Consider the following 23,165-nt stretch of genomic DNA (forward strand, 5'->3'; position numbering starts at 1 on the left):
CCATCAGGAAAAAGGTACAGGTGCCATAAAACTCACACCAAAAGGATCAAAAACAGCTGCTCCCCCTCCACCATCAGACTCCTCAACAACAAACTCAATCAGGGACTCATTTAAGGACTCTGACTTTTGAACTTGATTGATTTTCTTTTCTCTATCTCTGTATTGCACAGTCAGTTTGTTTTCATTTCTTTATTTTTTTGCCTATATATGATGAGTGCAATTTTTATTCCACTTCCAGTAAATGGTAACTCTGCCTTGTCCACATGAAAAGAATCCCAGGGTTGTTTGTGTTGTCATGTATGTACTCTGACAATAAATCTGAAAACTGAAATATAATGAAAACTAAAATATTATTAAAATTGAATTACAACAAAATTAAGACAAGCTAAAAACGCAATGAATCTAATGAGGATAAATGTGGTTACAAATTAAACAACATCAAACTGTTAGTATAGAACTTAAAGATAGGTTGACATGCGTGGATCAAAGGTCAGATTTATTATCAGAGCACGTACATGACTTCACATATAACCCCGAGATTCTTTTTCCTATGAGCCAGGCAGAATTTCTACTTTTTGGGAGTGCAAAAACTGTACAAAAGAAAGATACATAACTGAAAGAAATGTAAACAATCTATGCGATTACAGAAAATAAATATTCAGTAATAAATAATGTGCAAAGTCAGATTCCTTAAATGAGTCTCTGATTGAGTTTGTTGTTTCAGAGTCTAATGGTGGAGGGGGAGCCACTGTTCTCGAACCTGGTGGTACGAGTCTTGTAGCACCCATACCTCTTTCCTTATGGCAGCAGCGAGAACAGAGCACATCTGGGTGGTGTGGGTCTTTGATGATCGCTGCTGGTCTCCGACAGTAGCGTTCCATATAGATGTCCTCAATGATGGCTGTGATGTACTGGTCTGTGTTCACTACTTTTTGCAGGGCTTTCTGCTCATAAGTATTGGTGCCTTATACGATTGAACTCAGTTCTTGTGTCAATGTGTAATGGCAGATGAACAGCAGTACTTATCAAGATTCTGTGACTACTGCAATTCTTGTAATATACAAAAAATGTCAGTATAATTGTCTAAGGATTATGTTACTTTCAGAGAGATATATTTGGTAGATGAGAACAAACTTGAGTGGAAACATGGATCAATCTTTCAATCTCAGTTACTGAAGAGAGCAGTTTGTGATGACAGTGGGATGAGAGACAAAAAGGAATATTAACCAGTAAGATCCAGAGAATGCTGTGGATGACTACTTTCCCCCAAGAGTCAATATTATCAAAAAAGGATTTTGGAATAAAAACTAGGACTGCTTGAAATACCTGTTAAATACAAGAATGAAGGGGCATGTGAAGGCGTATATAGGGTGTAGGGGTGGATGTGTGCAGAAATAAGCTTTTGGAGGAGTCACGCGATGGAGTAGTGGCCGGACGGTGAACTCCAGCCCTCTCCAGAAAAGTCGGGAAAAACAAGAGAAAACACAAAGGCACAGAAATAAAAGTTACAGAAAAGTGAGTATAAAGGTGGAAAGAAGATGGCGACAAAAAAAGAAAAGTCGAAAGCAACGGTAAGAAGAGAGGAAGAGAAGACAAAGGAGGGAAAAGGTGAAGGCCTTACCTGTCCGAAGAGGCCCGCTGCGGAGAGAGAAACCCGTTCCCTCAGGTCGGTAAATAATGGACTACAAAAATGGCTCGCAGAGCCGAACAAAAGTGCGCAACCGCGCATGCGCGAAGTTTCGCGCATGCGCGATGCGAATGAAAAAAAACACACCGACGGGAGGGGGGACCAGCTGGGGAGTCGATCTCCACAGCCGGCAACGACAGCTGCAGAACACCTGCAGCAAGAAGAGACCACAGAAGACAATAGAAACAAGATAGAAGAGGAGGAAAGGGCACCAAAGAAACAACAGATGGTCAACCCAGAGGAAGAAGAAGAGGAAGAGTATGGTGAAATAGAAGAAGAAAAGAGAGGCAAGGTAAAGGATATACTTGCTCTTATTAGAGGATACATGGAATCATTTAAAGAATGGCAAACACAGGAATTTAAGGATTTAAGAAAAAGAATAAACAACACAGAGGAGAAAATAATTAAAATGGAGATGACCTTAACAGAAATGGGAAAAAAAATGGACAAGATGGAAGAGCGGGCAGTAGCAGCAGAAATGGAGGTAGAAGACTTAAAAAAGAAATTGGAGAAATCTAATAAAAAAACTAAAGAGACACAAGAACTACTAGCTCAAAAAATAGATACAATGGAAAACCATAACAGAAGAAATAACATAAAGATAGTGGGCCTTAAGGAAGATGAAGAAGGCAAGAATATGAGGGAGTTTATAAAAGAGTGGATACCTAAGACCCTAGGATGTCCAGAACTACAGCATGAAATGGAAATAGAAAGGGCACATAGAGTATTGGCCTCTAAACCACAACCACAACAAAAACCAAGATCTATTGTAGTAAAATTCCTAAGATATACTACAAGAGAAAAGGTACTGGAGAAGACAATGGAAAAAGTAAGAGAGGGCAACAAACCACTGGAGTATAAAGGGCAAAAAATCTTCATTTATCCAGATATAAGTTTTGAACTCCTAAAGAAGAGAAAAGAGTTCAATACAGCAAAGGCGATTTTATGGAAGAAAGGGTATAAATTTATACTAAAGCATCCAGCGGTATTGAAAATATTTATTCCAGGACAACAAAACAGACTATTCGCGGATCCAGAAGAAGCACGAAAATTTGCAGAACAATTACAAAAACAGACTGAGGGAGGAAGACGGGTAATGAGAGTTAAAATGATCACGACTGATATGTATGTGGGTAAAGACAAAAATAGACTGAGGGATGAAGACGGGTAATGAGAGTAAAAATGATCACGATTGATATGTATGCAGGTAAAGAGGTATAAGAGTGAATAGAGACAATGAGCATACATGAATGTATCTGTACTTAGAGGAAAATATGGATAGTATAGACAAGAATTAATAAGGGAAGGTAATGGAATAGAGAGAATAAGGAGGGAATTAAAAGAGGGACCTTTGTGACATATGAAAAGTGAAATCTTTTCTGGGGGAGGCGGGGTGGGGGGAAATAGCGGTCACTGCAAAATCAGTTGACGCTTGCGAGTGGATTCGCAAATCCAAATGGAGAGGGGAGATGTGGTTGTCCGACAAGGGATAAAGGACAACTCAGGAGGTGAAGGGGAGATTGGGGATAAATAAGATAGAAATAGGAGAATAAGGAAAATGTTAGATGTTGTAGGAATGTTGTCTTATAAAGAGTTGAAAATAAGAAAACAGAAATGGAAAAGGAGGAAAGGTAATGATGGAAAAACGGAAAGAGAAGATAAACAAAATATAAAAGGGCTACGCTGAACTATATGTCTTTAAATATTAATGGAATACATAACCAAATTAAAAGGAAGAAACTACCAAATTTAAATGAATAAATGTATTCCATTAGAAAAAATAACATATTGGTTAAGAAATAACATTGAAATATTCGAACAAGTATAGGAGCCTTACATTAAATACAATAGCGAAAACCTACCGGGGACAAACATTACCTAAGTTGATGGAAGGAGAAGGAAAGAAAAGAATGGACTCAGTAGAATTTCTGGTGTAATTTTGTTGAATGACAACATTGTCTGACTGGCTTAATGCAACCTAGATTGTATACCTAAAATGGATGAGAGGGGGGGGGTGGGGGGGTGGTTTGGGAGGAAAGGGGGGGGGGGGAGAAAAAGTCACTGTATATGTGTGAAAAGAAATAGTGTATATCATGGCTAATGTGATTTATGGTGTGAAAAATAAAAAAAAATTTAAAAAAAAAAAAAAAAAAAAAAAAAAAAAAAAAAAAAAAAAAAAAAAAAAAAAAAAAGTATTGGTGCCTTATACTAGGTTGTGATGCAGCCAGTCAGCACACTTTCCACGACACATCTGTAGAAGTTTGCCAAGGTTTTTGATGTCATATTAAACCTCCACAAACTTCTAAGAAAGAAGCACTGACGGGCTTTCTTCACAATGGCGTTCATGATACTCACAACAGATTTTCATTATATCTTAGAACTCATGACAATTCAATTCAATAAGAATATTATAGTTTTTACATTTTTGCATCTCTTTATTAGCAATGTCCATGACCAAAGCTCTAAAGTTCAGAGATGATTGGATGAGGTTGTATCTGCCCGATTGGTGTCATTCAGTGAGCAATGCAAATGTTGCTCAATGCCTCCCTATCTTGCGAAGGCCTGTGGTCAATTTGTAAGACAGGCAAATATAGTTCAACACAAGGAAGTCCCGGTGGATCAGTCACACCCCATGTGGGGCCAGAGACTGCAATGAAACATTCAGAAGACCTCTTTTTCTTTCAGAGTCCAGTGCTGCAGTACTTGTACTATCTGGCTCAGGTCCCCATCGCTATGTCCCCGCTCAGCAACAACAGCCTCTTCCTGGAGTATGCCAAGAATCCACTTCTGGAGTATCAGAAGAAAGGCCTGAAGATCTCGCTCTCCACTGATGATCCTATGCAGTTCCACTACACCAAGGTTAGAACAGCAGTCACCCAATCAACAGATAGTCAGTGGACTGCATCGACTGCACCCATTGTTGCCTCCTCTACAACGGAGAGAATAGGTGCCGACTGGGAGGAGATCATTTAGTTGATCACCTTCGCTCTGTCCACTACAATATCGGAGGCCAACCATTTTAATTTCATACACCATTCACACACCAACATGTTTATCCATGGTCTCATGCACTGCCAAACTGAGCCTAATTGCAAATTGGAGAAATAGCACCCAATAATCCATCTTGGCTCTCTAACCCAGACGTCTCTAGTTTATGCTAAACCCTTCCCCCAAATCTATCCCTGCCCCTTCCTTCTCCATTCAGAGAGCTACACCCTCTCCTATCACTCCTCACCTTTTTTCTCTTTTGTCTTCTCATCTGTATCCACCCTCGATCTCCTACCTGTTAGCCTCTGCCCTTTCCTCCCTCTTTTTTCCTCTGCTCATCCCTCCTTTTTATTTACAAGCCTACCTGTCTTTTTTTTTGCTCTTACCTTGACAAAGGGTCCAGGCCCGAAACGATGGTTACCATTTTCTTCCATTAGGCACTGCGTGACCTGCGGAGTTTCCCCAGCCCTTTTGTGCATTGCTCCTCAACCCCAGCGTATTGCAGACTTTCCGGTTTAAAGACACAGACTCTGCCCTCTGCATGAAGGGTGAAAAGCAACCTTGAGACTCTCCAGAAGGCATTGCACGCTACACCAGTAGTTCAAGTGGCATACACATTTGTGCCAAGTTAATTCATGTTCCCCATAAAACTAAGGGAAGCCATTCACAACACAATTCTGTCAAAGGAAATACTTTGTTTTTCTAAATTTAAATTAAATTTTAAATCTAAATTTAGACATATAGCATGGTAACAGATCATTTTACACCCGTGCTGCCAAAATTACACCCAATTAACCTACACCCACCCCCCCCCCCCCCCACCAGTGCATTTCAAACAGTAGGAGGAAACCAGAGCCCCCTTGGAGAAAACCCATCAGACATGTGGAGTACATAACAACTCCTTTCAGGCAGTACTTTCCAGGTCTTCAGCATATATCAAAATGGTTCAAGAAAACAAAGGTTCTTGTATGGCCACATCCTTGTGTTGTGATATGTGTAAAATGGCATATACTACAGTGCACAGCAGGGTTTCACCTCATCCATAGTTTATTGGTGTGGCTTAAGGGACCACTATTATTAAAGATGTAGGGATTCCCTTGCTCCTCCTCAATCATTGCCATGAAGTTTGCTTTTATTTTTCTTGATTTTAACGATGCAGCTCAGTAGAAGGCCCTTCTGGCCCATGAAACCCCTGCTACCCAATGACACCTAATTGAGCTGCCAACCCCGTACACTTTGGAGGGTGGGTGGAAATTGCAGCATCTAGGGAAAACCGGTGCAATTCACGGAGAGAACCTGCAAACTCCTTAAAGACAGCACCATATTCGAACCCAGGTGCCACATTGTACTGTGGATGAGAACTGAATGGGACCTGGGTTAATATCTCCCCCACCACTACCCCCACCCCCCTCCCAAGCAATGACATCTCTGCAAGTGTAGCTCTGCTGTTTCAGCCTGGACTTAATGGGCTGAAGGGCCATTTTCTGTGCCGCACGATGCTATACTCCATGACTTCCACACTGCAGGTTCCCAATCTAGTAACCTAATCATTACACCATAATCCTCCTAAACTCTTCTGTTGTTGTTTCACATCGACAGGAGCCACTGATGGAGGAGTATGCCATTGCTGCTCAGGTCTTCAAGCTGAGCACTTGCGACATGTGTGAAATAGCACGTAACAGTGTCCTGCAGAGCGGCCACTCCACAGAGGTAATGGTCACCTTGGGGATATTTAAATGTGTCCAAGATCTTTCCAATATCAAGGAAGCAAAATGGCAAACAGAGGCAACATTTTTTTTTGCAGAGGGTGATAAATCTCTGGAATAACCCACCCCAGAGTATTGTGGAGGCTAAATCAGTGGAGGTATTTAAAGTGGAGGAGGACCATTAATTTTTTAAAACTATTGCAATATTGAGAGCTTTGGGGAATGGAGACAGAGGAAGCTGGTAGAAGGCAGAGGGTTGTTGCTTGGATGGGAGGCATGTGACCAGTGGTGTGCCACAGTGATCAGTGCTGGATCCACAGTTGTTTGACATCAATGATTTTGGATGAGAAAGCAGTCGACGTGGTTCATAAATTTGTGGGTGACACTGAAAGCAGTGTTATTGTGGACAATGAAAAAGGGAACTTTTTTTTGAAAACTTTATTTTAAATTTTCCAAATTACATATGGATGATCCTCTACACATACAAAACACAAATAAAATATTAACTACACCCCCCCCACCAAACTTTAAAAAACCCACAAAAAAACTCCCAACCTCCGGAGCGTTTAAGAAAATTATATTGAATGCTTTATGTTTGGAGTGCCATTCACTTAACTTCTATTGACATATGCTCTAAATACAAATTCCACATATCAGTTAAAAAAAAAGAAATTATTTTGTAAATTATATGTTACTTTCTCTAAATATAAACAGGATTGCATTTCATTTTTGCCATATTTGCAACCTCAATTGTATATCATTTTTCCATGTTACAGCAATACATTTTCTTGCAAACTGCTTATCCTAATCTTAAAAAAACTAAATACGGTAATTCTATAAAAGGCAAATTAATATAACCCATTAAACTCATCAACGGATCCAATTGCAAATCTATTTTGAACAAAATCTCTCAGAAATTTTTATAATTTCCTCCCAAAAGTATTTAATGTTCTCACATAACCAAACTGAAAGTATAAAAGTACCTTTCTGCTTCCTACACCTAAAGCACAAATCTGTTAAACTAAATCCATATCTCTTCAATTTTTCAGGTGTCAAATATATTTGATGCAAAAAATTATAGTTAACCATATTATACCTAACATTAATTAACTTTGTAACACTATCTACATATATTTTAGACCATTCTTCCCATGTCGAAACAATATCTAAATCATTTTCCCATTTCTCTTTAACCTTATTAATATTTACCTTTTCCATCTTCTCCTGTAACAAGTGAAGAAGGGAACTTAAGATTGCAACAGGATCCAGAAGAACTGGGGAAATGGGCCAAGGAATGGCCCAATGGAATTTAACTCAGGCATGTGATAAAGTTGCGGGACAAAGAGACTCAGGGTATTATCATTCCAAATAAATGGCAATGCAGGATGACAGGGTGGTGAAGATGATGTTTGGCATGCTTACCTTAATCAGTCAGGGCACTGAGTACAGGAGCAGGGATGTTATGTTGCAACTGTACAAGACTCTAGTGAGACTACACTTGAGTGCAGTTTTGGTTACTCAGCAATAGGAAAGATATAATTGAGCTGGAAAAGTTGCACAAAAGACAACGATGTTTCTGGGACTCAGAGGCTTGAATTATGAGATGAGGCTGGGACTTTTTTTCCCCCTAGAACATTGGAGGTAAGACAGGGCCTTATAGAGGGTTATAAAGTCATGAGGGGTATAGAAAAAGTAAATAGACATCGTCTTTTTTGCCCCCAGAGGGGGCATATATTGAAAGTGAGAGCAGAAGGATTTGAAAAGAGACCCAAAGGGCATCTTTAAACAGAGGAATGAAGCTGTCAGGGCAAGTGGTAGGAGCTTAAAAATCCAAAAGATATTTCGACAAGTCCATGGATAGGAATAGTTTAGAGGTATATGGCCTGAACACAAGCAAATAGGCCAGCATGAACAAGTTGGGCTGAAGGGCCTGTTTCCATCCTGGAACACTCCATGGTACTATGTGGGATTGAGGCATGGTGCAGGTTATATTGACTGGAGGGACAGGCCTTAGGGGTGAGTGGTCTCTTTCTGGTCCTATTTCCTATGTTCTTGTGTGTTCCAGATTGACACATTCCAGTCTCTCTTTGTCTGTCATGGTGTGCCCAAATTTTCTTTAAACCTCTCTCAGATAACCACTCTCAAATCATTTGATTCCATGCCTTTGCTTATAAAAGATGCAAAGAATGTGCAGGGAGTTGAACAGCATACACATGACACCTTGTCTTTCTATATCATGTCCACCTCAGAGCTGGACGACTGCAACCAACTCCGGCCTCCGCACCGGGAGTGAAACCAACCCTTTGCAAAGATACAGAAGAGCTTTATCAGATTGCATCCAGGGACGTCATAGAGGCAAACAACATGGAACGAGGCCCTGTGGCCCATCAGATCTAGGCTGGCTATCAAGCACCCATTTGCACCAATCCTGCACTGATCCCTGCACTGATTTTTCCTGCGTCTCATTAGCTCCCCCTCATATTCTATCATTCAGCTCCACCCTCAGAGCAATCAAATAGCAGCCAAGTAAACCAGCTAGTGGGAGGAAATTGGACCACATTGAGAAAACCCACACAGATCGCACGGCTGGTCAGGAGGGAACCTAAGTCACTGGAGCTGAGGGGCTCCGCTAGTTGCCTCACTGAAGGCGTTCAGTTGCAGGGAGAGACCAGAAAGGTTTTCTTCTTCAAGTGCCTTGGGCCTCATGCCAACTTGACCTCAGCAGTGTGTGTTTGACCACACCTCTGTGGTCCGCCGTTTCTGATGAACAAAGTTCCAGCGTCTTAAGGTCTTACAGCATTTCTCACGGAGAAGGTTGTATAGCAGTAATTACCTGTGTGCCTGCTAGAGCAGGTGGGAATAAAAAGCAACGACATTGCTGTGAGATGTCTTGGTACGATCACACTCTTTTGGTTTTATCTTCCAGGAGAAAGTCCACTTTCTTGGTCCAGATTATCATAAGGAAGGGCCAGCAGGCAACCACATTCAGAAGACCAATGTCCCTCAGATACGGATGGCCTACCGTCATGAAACACTCTGCTACGAACTTAACCTGATCAAGGAAGGACTGCAGGGTCTGGAATGAAAGGACTGCTTGCAGTGCCAGCAGTGTGAATTTGTCTGTGTTGGGCCAGGGTCGATATTCCTTTAGTTTTAGTTGTTCAGGTGTCCGGAGAGACTCCACTGTTCCCCCGGGAGGCATTGTTAATGATTGTTGTGAAGCATCAACTCAGAGCAGACTGCTACTTAATCTTTCAATGACAATAGATGTGTGGAGGGGCGGTAGAAGTTCTGCCCACCCAGGAATTTTCAGCTTCAAGTGCAGCTGGTGAATTCTTCAGAATTTCCAGTCATTTGTATGTTTCTGCTATTCTCTTTGTGCAAATCATTGGGTTAAAAAAAAATGGTGGCGCTGCAGGACCTGCTGTAATGGCAACGCTGCCACTGCAGCGGATCCATAGGGAGCGAGATACAGCGCTCTCCCACAGGGTCCAAACCACCCAGTCTGTCTGCCATCAGCTCCATACAGGATTTAAACGCTCCTTTAAAGGAGCCGACGGTTGTTTATTTTAAAATCCCATGACCGCAGGGTGTGTCTAAGATGTCAGTGCCTATGTATGACAGCGGCCACGATGGGTTGCAGACTCTGGGGAAGCAGAGGGCTTTGGAAATGGTGAGACCACCTCACATTTGAGAAGGAAGAGCAGAGGACAGTCACTCATGGGGCAGTGACCACAGTGGCAGACCAGGTTCTGAGGCTGAAGAACACTGTTGGTGAGTTGAGGCGAGGAAACCACGCAAGCTGCAGGCAATTACAGTCAAGGGATTCACACCAGGCTGTGGACAGCTGGAGACTGGGTGAAGGGATACAAGGTATTGGAAAAGGGATGTGAGTGGATGCCGATGGGACTGGAGGCTCCCTGATCATGTCTGGAGCTCAGGTTTCTGATGGTTTGGACTGAAGGCTATGTGGCTGTGAAAGCTGTGGGAGCTCAGAGGTGAAGCCATGGACATTCAATAACTCTGGGGAGGGGCTCTCTTTTGCTTCTCTTTCTCCGAATGTAAGGTGCGCTGGTCAATTTCTGCTGATAGCAAATCTTTGTCTGCCTTACAGTAGGCTCAGTGAAATTGTGTAATATCACATTTTTGTTTTATTACATGACCATAAAAAAATCTAAAAATTGTGGGCTTTGTCTATATAAAAGTTTGAAAACCACTGTTTTAATCATACCTAATTGACTCATTATGTGCACAGTTTCATAACTCCAAAGGAAATGGGCCCATGACAATTTTTCTCAATCAAAATAGTTCAGTAACAATGGGTTTGTATGTTCTCAACCTTCCCTTCCCACTGGAAGATAAACAAAGTATGAAATGGCTACGCTGAACTATATGACTTTAAATATTAATGGAATACATAACCAAATCAAAAGGAAGAAACTGCTAAATTTACTGAAAAAATAAAAAATTGATATAGCATTTGTGCAAGAAACACATTTAACTGAATTGGAGCACAAGAAATTAAAGAGAGATTGGGTAGGACATGTAACAGCAGCGTTGTAAATTCAAAAGCAAGAGGAGTAGCTATATTAATTAGTAAAAATGAACCTTTCCTTCCCACTCACTCACCACCTTAAACAATCCCTTTCTAATCAGAGAGCACCGATGGCTTAGGGATTACTTAAGGTGGTATGTAAGTGGAAAGAAAAACATTTGAAAACCATTGCTTTAAACTTTTCCCCTTTCACACATAACCCATATTATCGAGTTTTTATCTCACCTAACCTCATTGGAAAAAGCCTGCATTCATTTACTCTGTGTATACCCATGATAATTTTGTATATCTCTATCAAATCTCTCCTCATTCTAAAGTTCTTACCTGTTTAACCTTTCCCTGTAACTCGGTTGTTGATGATCCGTCAACATCCTTGTAATGCTCCGCTGCACTCTTTCAAACTTGTTGATATCCTTCCTGTAGTTACAAACTGCATATAATACTCCAAATTTGGCCTCACCAATGTGTATTCAAGTTCACCATAACATCCCAACTCCACTGCACAATACTTTGATTTATGAAGGCCAATATGCCAAAAACTCACTTTATGACCCTATCTACCTTTCAGGGAATAATGTATCTGTATTCCCAGATCCCTCTGTTCTATTGCTCTCCTCAGTGCCTTACTGTTTACTGTGCATCTCCTACCATGGTTTGCCCTTCTAAAGTGCAGCACCTTGCATTTGTCTGCACTAAATTCTATCTGCCATTTGCAGCCCATTTTTTCCCAGCTGGTCCAAATCTTTCTGCAAGCTTTGAAAGCCTTCTTTGCGGTCCACAACACCGCCAAGCTTTGTGTAATCTGCAAACCTGCTGATCCAATTTACTACATTATCGTCTGGATCATTGATACATATGACAAACAACAATGGACCCAGCACTGATCCTTGAGGGACGCCACCAGTCCCAAGCCTCCAGTCAGAGAGGGAATCATTCACTAACTACTCTCTGACTTCTCCCATAAAGCCAATGTTAAATCTAGTTTACTCCCTCATCATGAACACTTCATCAACTTTCCTGGTAACCTCCTCAAAAAAGATTTGTTAAACATGATGTACCATACACAAAGCAATGTTGACTATCCCTGACCATCCAAATGCTTGTATATCCAATCTTTTCCAATAATGTACCCACTACTGATGTCAGGTACACTGGCCTATAATTGTTTTGAGACCTTTTTTAACAACAGAATAACAGAAGCTACTCTCCAATCCTCCAGCACCTCGCCCATGGCTAAGGACACGTTAAATATATCTGCCAAGCACCCGGAAATTTCAAGACTAGCCTCCTTCGAGGGAATACCATGTTAGGCCCCCGGGATTTAGCCACCTTATTGCCTGAAGACAGCATCTCTTCTTTGTTTTACATAGATTCCATGATCTCACTGCTTGTTTGCCTTACTTCCGTAGGCTCTACACCTGGTTCCTGACTAAATACAGGTTTTAAAAAACCTATTTAAGATCTTCCCATCTCTTTTGGCTCCATAGCCAACCATTCTGATATTCAAGAGGACTAATTTTGTCCCTTACTTTTGTTTTTAATATATCTGTAGAAGTCCTTAGGATTTTCCTTCATCTTGTCTGCCAAAGCAACCTCGTGCCCTCTTTTAGCCCTCCTGATTTCTTTCTTCAGGTTATTTTGTATTTTTTTTAATACTCCTCAAGTACCTCATTGGGTTCTTGTTGCCTATTCATGCTGGACACTTCTCTCTTCTTCTTAACCAGATCCCCAATATTCCTCACAGACCAAGGTTCCCTATATCTGTTATCTTTGCATTTAATGCTGACAGGACATACAAACTCTTACTTGCAAAATTTCACCTTTGAAGGCCTCCCACTTACCAAGCACATTCCTGACAGTAAACAACCTGTCCAAATCCATGCTTTCTTATTTCCTCAAAATTGGCCTTTCTCCAACCAGAGTTCTGACTGATCCACATGAATTATAGACCTAACCCTAACCAGACAGAGTTTCCAATGAGCCCATCAGCCTATATCTGCTGGGGATGAGGGAGGGAACCAGAGGTCTTGCAAATTTTACATGGACAGCGTCAGGGTCAGGTTTGAACATGAGTCACTGGAACTCTGAGCCAGTTGCTTGACCGGCTGAGCTATGATGATGTTAGAGGTTTTCTGTCACCCTTGCGTCCATCTATAAAACCTGTGCCGAGGCTAATCCCCAACTGTTAAAACATCAACAAGTTTTCAAAGTGGCAGGAAAAAGGTGTTTGCAATAAGCAAGATTAAAATATTATGAAGACCAAGTAGAAGCATGGAGGACAAGATGAAATCAGCCATGATCTTATGGAAATGACACAGTCAATTCTTATTCTTCAAGCCTTTGAGGACCAGTGGCCACATTGTGTGGCTCACTTAAACTGCAGTAATGTCAGAAAAAGTAAATAGGAAAGTCTGCAGATGCTGAGCTCGAGTGCAATTCGCAAACATGCTGGAGAAACCAGCACAAAGATGTCCCGAACCTTTCTCTTCGCAGACACAGGATGTGGAAAGAATTCAACAATGGCTCAGCTCTGCCACTTGTGCTTTACATCTCTCTCAGTGTCCAGCATCCTCAATCAGCTGAATGAATATGATCATTGCTTCTCAGGCATGAGAGGTTCGCTCATCATCTGTGGATGTCCTCTCAGAGGAGAAATCTCTCATTCAGCCATTCTCAATGTGGGCGCCAGCCTCACATGAATTTTCACCTCACATGAATTTTTTTTAACGTTTGCTCTGTAGTCAGTCGGAGAGAAGTACAGAAGAAGCCAAAACTTGACTGCTTCACTGGGAGGGGGAACCTGTAAACTTTGAGCAGAGTCATAAGGAGGCCATAAGCATCAAAATAAAGTTGAGAATGGCTGCTCTAATTAATGATTACTCCAAATTTTATCATTAGTGATCAACTTGAGCAACTATGATAAGGTTCTCTGGGTGTGTAATGTGTGCATGTATCCTCTGTGATGTAACCCTGGTGTTGGATCCAGGAGGGCAAAGAGAAAGTGTGTGCAACAGGAAAAGAGAGAGTGTGTGTGTGTGTGTGTGTGTGTGTGTGTGTGTGTGTGTGTGTGTGTGTGTGAGAGAGAGATAGTGTATGAAAGGGTGCGAGTGAGAGATGGTTGTAATTTAAGTTTACCCAAGAAAATGGTGGATGAGAGTGAGTGAGAGACTGACAAAAAGGGTGGGCATGTGTTCTGGAGAGTGTGCTTGTGTGTGAGAGAGAGTGTGTGTGTTAGATTGTGTGTGGGTGTGTGTGAGAGAGAGAGAGAGTGTGTGAAAGTGTGTGCACGATGAGTTATGTGGGTGAGAATTTGTGAATGTGCGAGGGTGTGATTTTTGAATGTAAGAGTTTGTGTGAGAGAGTATGATTTTCTATGTGTGTAGTTTAGATTGTGTGGTTACGTGTATGTGAGAGTGTGTGTGACAGCGATTGTGCGTGATAGTGTGGGAGAGAACGCATGTGGGAGAGAGAATGTGAATGTGTGAAAGTGTGTGTGTTTATGAGTGTGTATGTCTGTCAGTGCATGAGAGTGTGAAAAAGAATGTGTCTGACTGTGTAAATACGAGTGTGAGAGAGAGAGAGAGAGAGAAAACTGCATAAAAGTGATGCAGAAACCCATGGTCTCCTGGGGGTCTGCATAGTCCTCCTGTTCTCCAGCCTGTTTGGTTCCTTTCAGTAATCTTAGGAGTGCATTCCTTTCCTCTGTAGAGAGCATCAGGGAGATTCCCAAATGCCAAGATTTAAACAATATTAGGCAATTACCAGGCCAGAGACTCAATCTGACATTCCGGCTTTAGGACAGGGCAGAGTTCCCTTGGTTGTGTAATGAGATCTCAGCACAGCCCCGACAGTCAACGATATGGCAGAGACCAGAGTCCCCTGATCTTCTTGCTCAGAACAGATGATTCAGCCTCTGGATCATGGTGATCAGAGCCTCTCATTGACCTGTTTGAAAGGATCTGATGCCTTGAGTGTCAGCTTTGCCATCAGATCAAGGGTGGTGATTGCAGTCCTTTGAATGGGCTCAATACTTGTCCAGCTGAATGAACCAGGCCTTGCGTAGACTTCCCTTGTCTTGTATGGCATCCTAGTTACAGGAATAACAGATCCAGACAACCTTGGAAACCAGTGGAGCAGATGAAGCCAGATGCACTGCAAATTTTGTGCCCATTCCTTCAACAGGAAGAACATTACAGGAAGTCCAACAATCCTTGTGTTTCACAGTGAGATAAAGGGAATGGTTGTCATCATCTTGAACACTGCAGGTGTCTGCACAGAAACTACTTTACATGCCTATTTTAATTGTCTAAAGTTTGCATGTTTCTTCTTTTTGAGGGTAAATGTGCCCGAAAACGTGTCAAGGGAGTGGGGGTGGGTGGGGTGGAAACCACTGTTGGGGTGAAGAAGACAAAGGCCTGGCAACCATTGACACTCGGTATTTTTTTTTGCAATGGCCTTGAACCTCTGTAGGCTCCCACTTCCAGACCTGGTCTGAAGGAGCTTCCCCGCCCCAACCCCAACACTCTCCAACCCAAGACAGACTCCAACCCATACTGGAACCAGATTGTGGCCAGAGTTCCTCATCACCACGGAAATGTGCGACCGGGTCATCGACAGTAATGTGCGAAGTGGACTGCTGGCCTCAGTGAACTGGCCCCTGGCCTTGGGATCCGACCATGGCAGTAGGTTATCGGGCATCCCGTTCACTGCTGTTTGTTGGGAGCTAACTGTGTGCAAATTTGGCAGCCATGTTTCCAACAACTGCAACTGGTCCACACTTCACACCCCCACATGGGAAGGGCTGGATGTCGACCAAGCGCAGGCAAATGAGACCAGTTCTGAACACTAACTTGGTCGGCATGAACAAGTTGGGCACAAGGTATGGTCCCGTGCACTGTGACCCTCTCTGACTCCATAACGGCAAATGCATTCTCTTGTCTGTGAAGCATTTGGAAAGTAAAGAGATTGTGAGAGGAATACATATATGCAAATCATTGATGTGATTTAAAGTGACAGACAATTCCACAATTTAAGCTTAGGGGTTTGATTGTATCTCTTCTTTTCCATCTGGATGCTTTCAGCAAATGGATACGTGTTTGCCTGTTACCTGGGAGATTGCCCAGAACCTGAATGAACCTTCACCTCCCCCATCCCACAGGTCTGACTGATGGGAACCTGAGAATCCTCTTCACCCCCCCCCCCGCCCCCCACTCCCGGCCCAGGAGAGCGAGCACAAGTCAGTGTGTGAGTGATGGGTGAGCTCCGGGGAGCTTCACCCTGACCCAACCTGATCGAGGTGAGTGGGAGGGATGGACCTCCTGGGGACAGTTAGCGTGACTGAGGGACACGGGTGGGGGGAGTGATGGGCAGCTCTGTGGCCCATGTCAACCCAGATGAAACAGATGAAATGTTGAAATGTACAGTGCAGGGCATGGATTGATGAGGGCTGGGGTGGTGGGGGGGGGTGGGGTGGGGGGAGAGGTAGGTAGGCAGCTCTGGGTCATGTGTTAACCCAGATGAAGCAGAATGAAGGACATGTAGTGTGAAACAGGGATTGATGAGGGGTGAGAGAGGGGAGTGGTGAGGTCGTGTGTTAACCCAGATGAAGCAGGTTGAAGGACATGCAGTGTGGGGCAGGGATTGATAGGACTGAGGGAGGGGAGTGACGGACAGCTCTGTGGCTCCCGAAGCTGCACCTATTCTTTCATGAGCTGCTCAGCCTCTGAGCTGCTGCCTCTATCGCACAGGTAATTATCACGGGCTGAATTGCTCTCTTTGATGTCTGCAGGAGCTCAGAGCCCCTGCCGCGGGCTGATTTGGCCCCACACCGGTATCTCATAGCAGCTGTCAGGGCTAAAATTTAAGCTTCTGGAAACAGCATTCATCAGATGGCAGCTCCCCACACATCACTGTTAGTTCCCCTGGCTGCTGTATGATGAGAGGGAGACCATCGCCTGACAGTTAAATTGGCTCTTCCCAACATCCCAGCTGGATCTAGAGGTCCACTGAACAGGTGCGAGAAATATCTTCGGCCAACTGAGCCCCAACACTAGCAGCCCCAGAGGCTCCCAACGGCCTCAACGGGCCCAGCAATACCCAGAAATCAGCAAAAAAGACAGCCAGCTCATCAGAAACTTTTAGGGCCCGTTTGTATTCCAGTTAAAAACCCACCGAAATGCTGGAGGAACTCAGCCAGTCTTTTCAGCGTCCATGAGAGACAAAAAGTTATATTATCCGACATTTCGGGACTGAGGCCTTCTTCAACAAGCAAGCCAGAAGCAGGAAGTCTCAGAATTCAACCAACGGGGAAGGAATCCAGAATAAGGTAAGAATTGATCACGTCCATGCGAAAGGAGACAGGGGGTAGAGAGACAATGGGGGGAGGTGTTAATGAATGCCAGAGGAGTTGATATTGATGCTATTCATTTGGAGGGTGCTCATTAGAAGATGAGGTGTTGATCCTCCAGTTTGTGGATGGTCTCAGTCTGGCAGTGCATGAGAATGGGATGGAAAATTGAAATGGGTGGCCACTGGCAGATCCACGGTCTCTCCAGCGGACAGAGCTGAGGTGCTCAACGAAGAGATATCCCAGTCTCTCCGATGTAGAGGAGACCACTGCGTGAGCACTGGATGTAGTAGATGACCCCTGCAGATTCACATGAAATGTTGCTTCACGTGTTTTGGGCCTCAAAAGGTGGCCCAGTTTATTTCAGTTTAAGGCTGTGCCATGGAATAAAATAGGAATTGCAGCAAGGTTCATGCTGATCAGTAAAACTTCCAAAGCTGCACGGTTAATTAACACAACACCATTACAGCGCCAGCGACCCGGATTCGAATCCAGCTCTCTCTGTAAGGAGTTTGCACGCTCTCCCCATGTCTGTGTGGCGTTTCCTCTGGGTGCTCCAATTTCCTCCCACCCTTCAAAATGTTCGGGGGTTGCAAGTTAATTGGGCGACACAGACTTGTGGGCCAGATCGGCCTGTTATCATGCTGTATGTCTAATTTAAATTTCAATTTAAAATTTAGTTCAGTCTAATTTTTAAAAATGTACTGCCTTTCATTCACCAGCTGTTTGGAGTGTTGAAAGATCCCGATGGATGACAGGAGAGGAGACAAGGAACAGGTTTGTGAGATGTCCAGATCAGAACTTGTTATATTGTTATCCCACAAGCAGCTCACTCATGGCCAAAGTCTTTTAAGTCCTTTACTGTTTACTCCAATATGCACGTTGAAATTTTGAACACTAACTGAATTTGTAGACAGATGGAACAATACAGGCATTTTGGCCCTCAATGTTGTGCTGCCCTACAATCCCTCCCTCACTCCTATAATCCTCTATTTTTCTTGCATCCATGTGCCCATCCACGTGTCTTTTACATGTCCCTACTGTGTCAACCTCCACCACTACCCCTGGCAATGCATCCCAGACACCCATCACACTGTGTGTATTTTTTAAAAAATCATCCACTACAGGAAACCCCACCCTCTGAATCCATATGAGGTTTGGTAGATGCTGGATAAGTAAATTTCCTGGTTGCTTGAGATTGCGTGTTTCCTGACTGGTGAACTAACTGCTGGGGGTGGGGGGGGGGAAGCCAATTATAACATTATGCATTTTTTTAAACTTGTTTATTTCCTGCAATTTTTTTTGCTGGTTGCTTGAGGCTGCCGGTGGCTTGAATTCTGGATAGCAGGGATTAAGATGAATTTGAAATACGGTATCAATCGGAAGGATAGAAGATGGTCTTTTTATGTACTTTATTTAGCTGCTGCATGGTGAGTATTTCCGCTTCACCCATTGGCTCAATCCTGGGTCCTCAGCTATTTATATTCATCCCTGGCCTTCATGTGCAACTGAGAGTACATCATATGGGCATGTACATGTGTGGTCGTGGAACGGACAACTGTTGAAATGGATTTAAGCCTTAGCACTGGAGCAGGTGCACAACAACTGGCACCCGTTCTCAGGAAGGTTCAACTCACCTGACCTTTAGTCAGAGAGAATGCGGTCAGGCTTTTAAAGTCGAGGTCAGTGTTTACTTTGAAAGAAGTTGCTCCTCTGACACTTGGCTAAGTTAGCCGAGTGCCAGAGATGGGGAGATTGGCCTGGGATTAGCTTTGAGGCTTTGTTAAGTCAAATATACTGGGAAGGAAGAAAACACAAGAACCACAGATGCTGGAATCAAAGTTTATTTGTTGCATTATATACAGTGGCAAGGGTTTGTCTGCAGGCAGTCTGGCAGGTTGTCCCTAACATCCAATGGGTTATTTCCAACCTTTATACAGCACAGTTTAAGGACTATAGAGTTACAATGAGGAGAATGAACATGAGGAAAAACAATGCACCTTGGTGCATACATAATTGCTGCATGGAGACTATTCCCACTTCACCCACAGGCACAATCCTGGATCCTCTGCTATTTATATATATCCTTGGCCTTCAGCACCTATACAAGGCACGTAGCCACGATCATGTGTACCTGGGTCACGGAACGGAGAAGCATGGAAATGGGTTTAAATCTTGGCATTGGAGGAGGTGCTATGTCCCAGCAGGAATCCTGGACAAGGAGTCACCCTCCTGGCTAAAATGCACATAATTTCAGTGTCCACCCTCTGTTGGGCAACCTGCGAATGCAGCCCTGTGCAAATAAGCCACTTCCTTTTGGGAGATTTGTCGACTGTGGAGCATTGCGAAGAAGACCAGTGGAGGAAAGGGCGTGACGGTCAACATTTAGCAAGTATGACCACTGTACAAAAGGGCCAGGGACAGTGTTGAGCTGGGCTGTGCCTGAACCATCTGGAAAACTAGTAAAATGAATCCTCCACGAGTACAAGGTGGGGGAAGAAACACCACGTGCTGGAGGAGTTCAGGGGTTCAGGCAGCATCCGTGGAAAGCAATAAGCAGTCGACGATTCTGGCCAAAAACCCTTCATTGGGAAGACAGACACCTTAGAGTCCCAGGCCTGCAGTACCATGGCCTGGCCAGCAAGGGGAGGCAAAGTGCTACCTCCTCGTGAGAGCATCCTTGATCAAAGGACATGGATCAAAACAAAGGAACTTGCAAAACACTTAAACAAAATGCTGCCAGCTGGAACCAACTTATTGCAGATTTACCTCCATATCCTCTAGTGACACTAATTTAAGTGTAGGCACGAGAGACACATCGCAGAAATAACTTCACATTTGCAATGAGAAGTTACAGGTGGAACTGCCCACCCCGCCCCCCAACCCCGCTCCCAACATGCATTTTACCTACTTTTATATAGGTCCCATTATCTATATCATGAAAACAAACAAGGAATTTACACCAGTGTTGCACATTTCTGCGATTATCGTGGAGGATTCATTTTATTAGTTTTTGTTCTAATGCTTTGTTTTAGAACGATTCACCATAATTTGTCAGAGCTTGGTACTGCAGCACGGAAAAAAAACCTGCCAGAATCTGAAAAGTGTTTGGATGCAGGGAGACTCTTTAGATCAAGGTCTAGAAATATCTGATTCTCACTGCACCCTGTTTTAAATTTTTGTTTAGTTTTTAAATTTTATCTACAACTTGCTAGAAGCTGATTCTGGCCATTGAGACCTGAGTTGCCCATTTGCACCCAATGAACCTGCAACTCCATATCTTTTGGCACATGGGAGTAACCCAGAGCACTGGAGGATACCCAAGCAGGTGACGGGGAGGATGTACAAACCCCTTACAGACAGTGCCGGGTTCGAAGCTGCGTCACTGGCACTGGAACAGCGCTGTGCTAACTAGGCGGCCCAACAGCTTTATGGTGTTTGGAGGTTCTTGGGGTCGCCGGAAGGAAATTAATCCGTCATCTCACTGGGGAAAGGCATCTTCTCTGCTCTCCATGTGTTTCGGATCAGAGGAGCTGTGGATGTCCTGACTCTGGATCACCCTATCAGTCAATCTCTGAATCTCCTCTCACACCAAGCACCCAAGCAACAGTCACTTCCCGTGTAATGGAGAAATTGGGTAGCTCTCACAGAGAGATGGGGAGAAGATCTGTATATTTCTGAGCAGCTTTTGTGCTGTGGGAAAGAGTGAATCGGAAAAGGGGAAAGGTTAGAAGAAACATGAGGGGGAGCTTCTTCACTCAGAGAGGGGTGGCTGTGTGGAATGAGCTTCCGGGAGAAGTAGTGGCAGCAGAGTCCATTTTGTCAGCAGAGTCCATTTTGTCAGCAGAGTCCATTTTGTCAGTTAAGGATGAAAGGGGAATGGAGGGTTATGGGCAAGGTGCAGGTAGGTAGGACTAGAGAAGAGTTCTTGGTTCGGTGCAGACTAGAAGGGCCAAGATGGCCTGTTTTCGTGCTGTAGTTGTTATATCATCAAATGCCCTCTTTGTAGCAGATAGTGAAACACTATTACAGCGACCTGGGTTCAAATCCAATGCTGTCTGTAAGGAATTTATATGTTCTTCCCATGTCTTGCGTGAGTTTTCCTCAGGTGCTCTGGCTTTCTCTCGCCCTCCAAATGTGTGTGGGTTTGGTTGCTTGTTTAATTGGATAAAATTGGGCAACACGAGTTTCAATGGTTGGAATCAGTTTTTACCCTGTTTTGAATAAATTTATATATATATTTTTTAAAATTTCAACAAAGAACAAATCTGCTGGAGGTTGAGCAGCGGGGAGAAGAAAAAATGGTGGACATTTTGGGTAGAACCCTTCATAAAGACTGGCAGTGAAACCACAGAGGCAAGAGGTAAAGGGAGGGACTCATAGAGTTTCCATCCAAAAGGACTTCTTGGAAATCAGCATTCGATGAAGATTTGCAGTGGAGTCGTGATCGAAGACAAAAATGATGGCAGACGCTGCAAAATCGGAGCAACAAACGATCTGCTGGCAGGAACTCAGCAGATCGAGACTGCGTCAGTGAGAGGAAATGTTTCAAATCGGATCCCTTCGTCAAGATTTCTTCCAACCTGTAATGTCGACTCGCTGTTCTCTTCCGGAGATGTTGCTTGACCTCCATCAGGTTGCTCCTCATTCCAGGTTCCTGCATCTGGAGTCTCTCCCATTATCACCAATGCTACCAGATTATGTGTACTGTCATCTCGATGGTGGGGGAGAGAGAGATGAAAGATTCCCAGCCAGAAGTGTTTGGATTCAGGTCTTTCGCAATGATGTTTCTTGGAGATTGGGAAAAAAAATTTCCTTGGTGATCTTGGACAGGTATCTCAGGATTCATTAAAATATACTTCAGATCATACAACTGGAGCAAGTCTTGGACCATAAGGCTCTGGATTAGGCTTTGACCCTCAGCCAGCTAATTCAAAATCAAGAATGATTGTATTTAACCCCAGAATGTTTGAAAAGATATAAACTGAGGGAGTCGGATTTGTGTTTTCATTGTAATAAGCAAAAAGATACATTTTTTTGCATACAGTTTGGTTTTGTGATAAGGTGAAGGGTTTTTAGATGAGATGGAGAAATTGTCTGCAAGACATCCTGAAAATACAATTTAATTTAGATCGAAAGATTTTTCTAATTGAGGAATTTAGTGAAATGTTTTTGGTTAATAAATTAGATAAATTCCAAATAGCATTTTTACAAATAGCACTGGCAGTAGTGAGGAAATGTATTGTGGTATCATGGAAAGATCAGCTGGAACTAAATTTACAAAGATGGCATTCAGAAATAAGGTCCTGTATACCATTGGAGAATATATGGGTTAAATATTATGTATTTAGGAAGATTTGGAGCCCATATTTTGTTTGTTTTAAATTTAAAATTTGAGAATGGCAATGGGTGCAGCTTCACCTCCACGTTGTAAGTGATGGAATGATTTAAGTTATTCTCCTTACTTTATTTTTTTTAGGGGGAGTAGATTTTAGGATTAGTAGAGGGGGTGTGGTGGGGGATTAGGAATTCTTGTAGGGTTTTCTTAGTAGTCTTTTTTAGTTTTTTTCTATATAACCATGTAGTGTTTTTTGGATAGCTGTAAAAGTTATAACCGCAGTTACAAAATTAAAATGTTATCTTCTAATAAAATATAATATTCAAAAAAAGAATGCCACCAAACATCCCTGGATCCCTATTCCAATGAGACTGGAATGACAACTGTCAACCAAGGGCGGAACAGTTAGCGTAGTGGTTAGTGCAACACCGTTACAGAGCCAGTCCCACACTCTTTGTACATTCTCCGCGTGTCTGCGTGAGTTTCCTCCAGGTGCTCTGTTTCCCACCCACCAAAATATACCAGTAGTTGTAGATCAATTGATG

At 43.1% G+C, this 23,165-nt stretch overlaps 1 protein-coding gene across 1 annotated transcript in view; it reads left to right on the forward strand.

Annotated features, from left to right (window-relative positions):
- Window positions 1–10,597, forward strand: part of ampd1 (adenosine monophosphate deaminase 1 (isoform M)) — a 45,141-nt gene extending 34,544 nt beyond the window's left edge. Inside the window, exons 13-15 of the mRNA XM_069936439.1 lie at window positions 4,373–4,546; window positions 6,275–6,385; window positions 9,308–10,597. Of these exons, the coding sequence (XP_069792540.1) occupies window positions 4,373–4,546; window positions 6,275–6,385; window positions 9,308–9,466 (444 nt within the window). The 3' untranslated portion in view covers window positions 9,467–10,597. The remainder of the gene's footprint in view (window positions 1–4,372; window positions 4,547–6,274; window positions 6,386–9,307) is intronic.
- Window positions 10,598–23,165: the final 12,568 nt, after the last annotated feature.

This window comes from Narcine bancroftii, chromosome 5 (assembly GCF_036971445.1).
Source record: "Narcine bancroftii isolate sNarBan1 chromosome 5, sNarBan1.hap1, whole genome shotgun sequence".
Classification (NCBI taxonomy): domain Eukaryota; kingdom Metazoa; phylum Chordata; class Chondrichthyes; order Torpediniformes; family Narcinidae; genus Narcine; species Narcine bancroftii.